Source organism: Morone saxatilis, unplaced genomic scaffold (assembly GCF_004916995.1).
Source record: "Morone saxatilis isolate NCDOM2014 unplaced genomic scaffold, NCSU_SB_2.0 Contig9, whole genome shotgun sequence".
Classification (NCBI taxonomy): Eukaryota; Metazoa; Chordata; class Actinopteri; family Moronidae; genus Morone; species Morone saxatilis.
This window is the reverse complement of record NW_023340268.1, coordinates 3,003,940-3,004,965: the sequence shown is the minus strand read 5'-3', so window position 1 is coordinate 3,004,965 and position 1,026 is coordinate 3,003,940. Positions and strand designations below refer to the sequence as shown.

General features: G+C 44.3%; 1 protein-coding gene across 1 annotated transcript in view; it reads right to left on the bottom strand.

Annotated features, from left to right (window-relative positions):
• Window positions 1-1,026, bottom strand: part of brd2a (bromodomain containing 2a) — a gene marked incomplete at both ends in the record, with an annotated part of 2,603 nt that continues 1,577 nt past the window's right edge. Inside the window, 3 exon segments of the mRNA XM_035681649.1 lie at window positions 1-97; window positions 347-475; window positions 689-1,008. Coding sequence (XP_035537542.1) covers window positions 1-97; window positions 347-475; window positions 689-1,008 — 546 coding nt within the window.

Genomic DNA, 1,026 nt, shown 5'->3' with positions numbered 1-1,026 from the left:
GATGAGGAAGAGGAGGATGAAGAGGAGGAGTCTGAGGAGGAGCTGCTGGCACTGAGACGGGACGGCTGAGTGTTCTGCTCTGTTGCAGGTTTCTCTGCTGCAGAAAACAAAAACAATCAAAAACATGTTCAGCTCTTCAGCCAACGTCACTTAAAACATTTAATCTTAACAGACGACAGAAAGACAACGTATGAAGTTTGAGTTTATATAAATATCTTATTAAAATATTTTATCTTTTACTTTTTTATTGATGAAGCATAAAAACTGTGAAAACTAGAGCTTGTAATAAAAAGTAAATCCTTTTATATTTAAAACATTCAGCCGTTCTGCAGTATCGAGGACTTACGTTTGGTCTTCGGAGGTTTCTTTCCAGAGTTGAGTTGACCGCTGACGTCCATCAGCCTCCTCTCCAGCTCCATTTGTTTCTCCAGAGCGAGCTCTTCTCGGGACTTGCCAGCAATGTTGTTTTTACTTGCTGCACACAAACAGAGCAGTAACAAAGTCAGTAAGATGTTCTGTACTTCATCATCAAAGACTTCACTGCAACACTTCGATTGTTTTCTCCTCAATAATTAATAAAATCTGTATTTTATGTTGATTTCAGTTTTACATCAAACAGGCACAAACCTCTAAGATAAAAAGTGTTTCACTCATTGATTTTATGATCTCGTCTCTTCATCCTACTAACCGTATGGCTTTCGAGGTTTCTTCCTCAGACACGTCATGACGTATCTCTCCAGCTCCCGCAGCGTTGAAGGCTTCAGCGTCTCAAAGTCTATCTCGATCTCCTCCGGGTTGGTGTCTCGGAGCGACGGCTCGCGGGACTGGATGATGTAAACGACGCGGCCCAGCTTCTCGCCGGGCAGCTTGTTGATGTCGAGGCTGAGCTGACGCTTCTCGTCGTACGACATGGGCGCCGTCTCCTCCTCTTCATCGGAGTCATAATGACTCACTATGGGATCGTGGACCGGCTGAGGCATGCTGAACGTCATGGCGGCCTTTTTGGATCTGAGAGAGAGAGAGAGA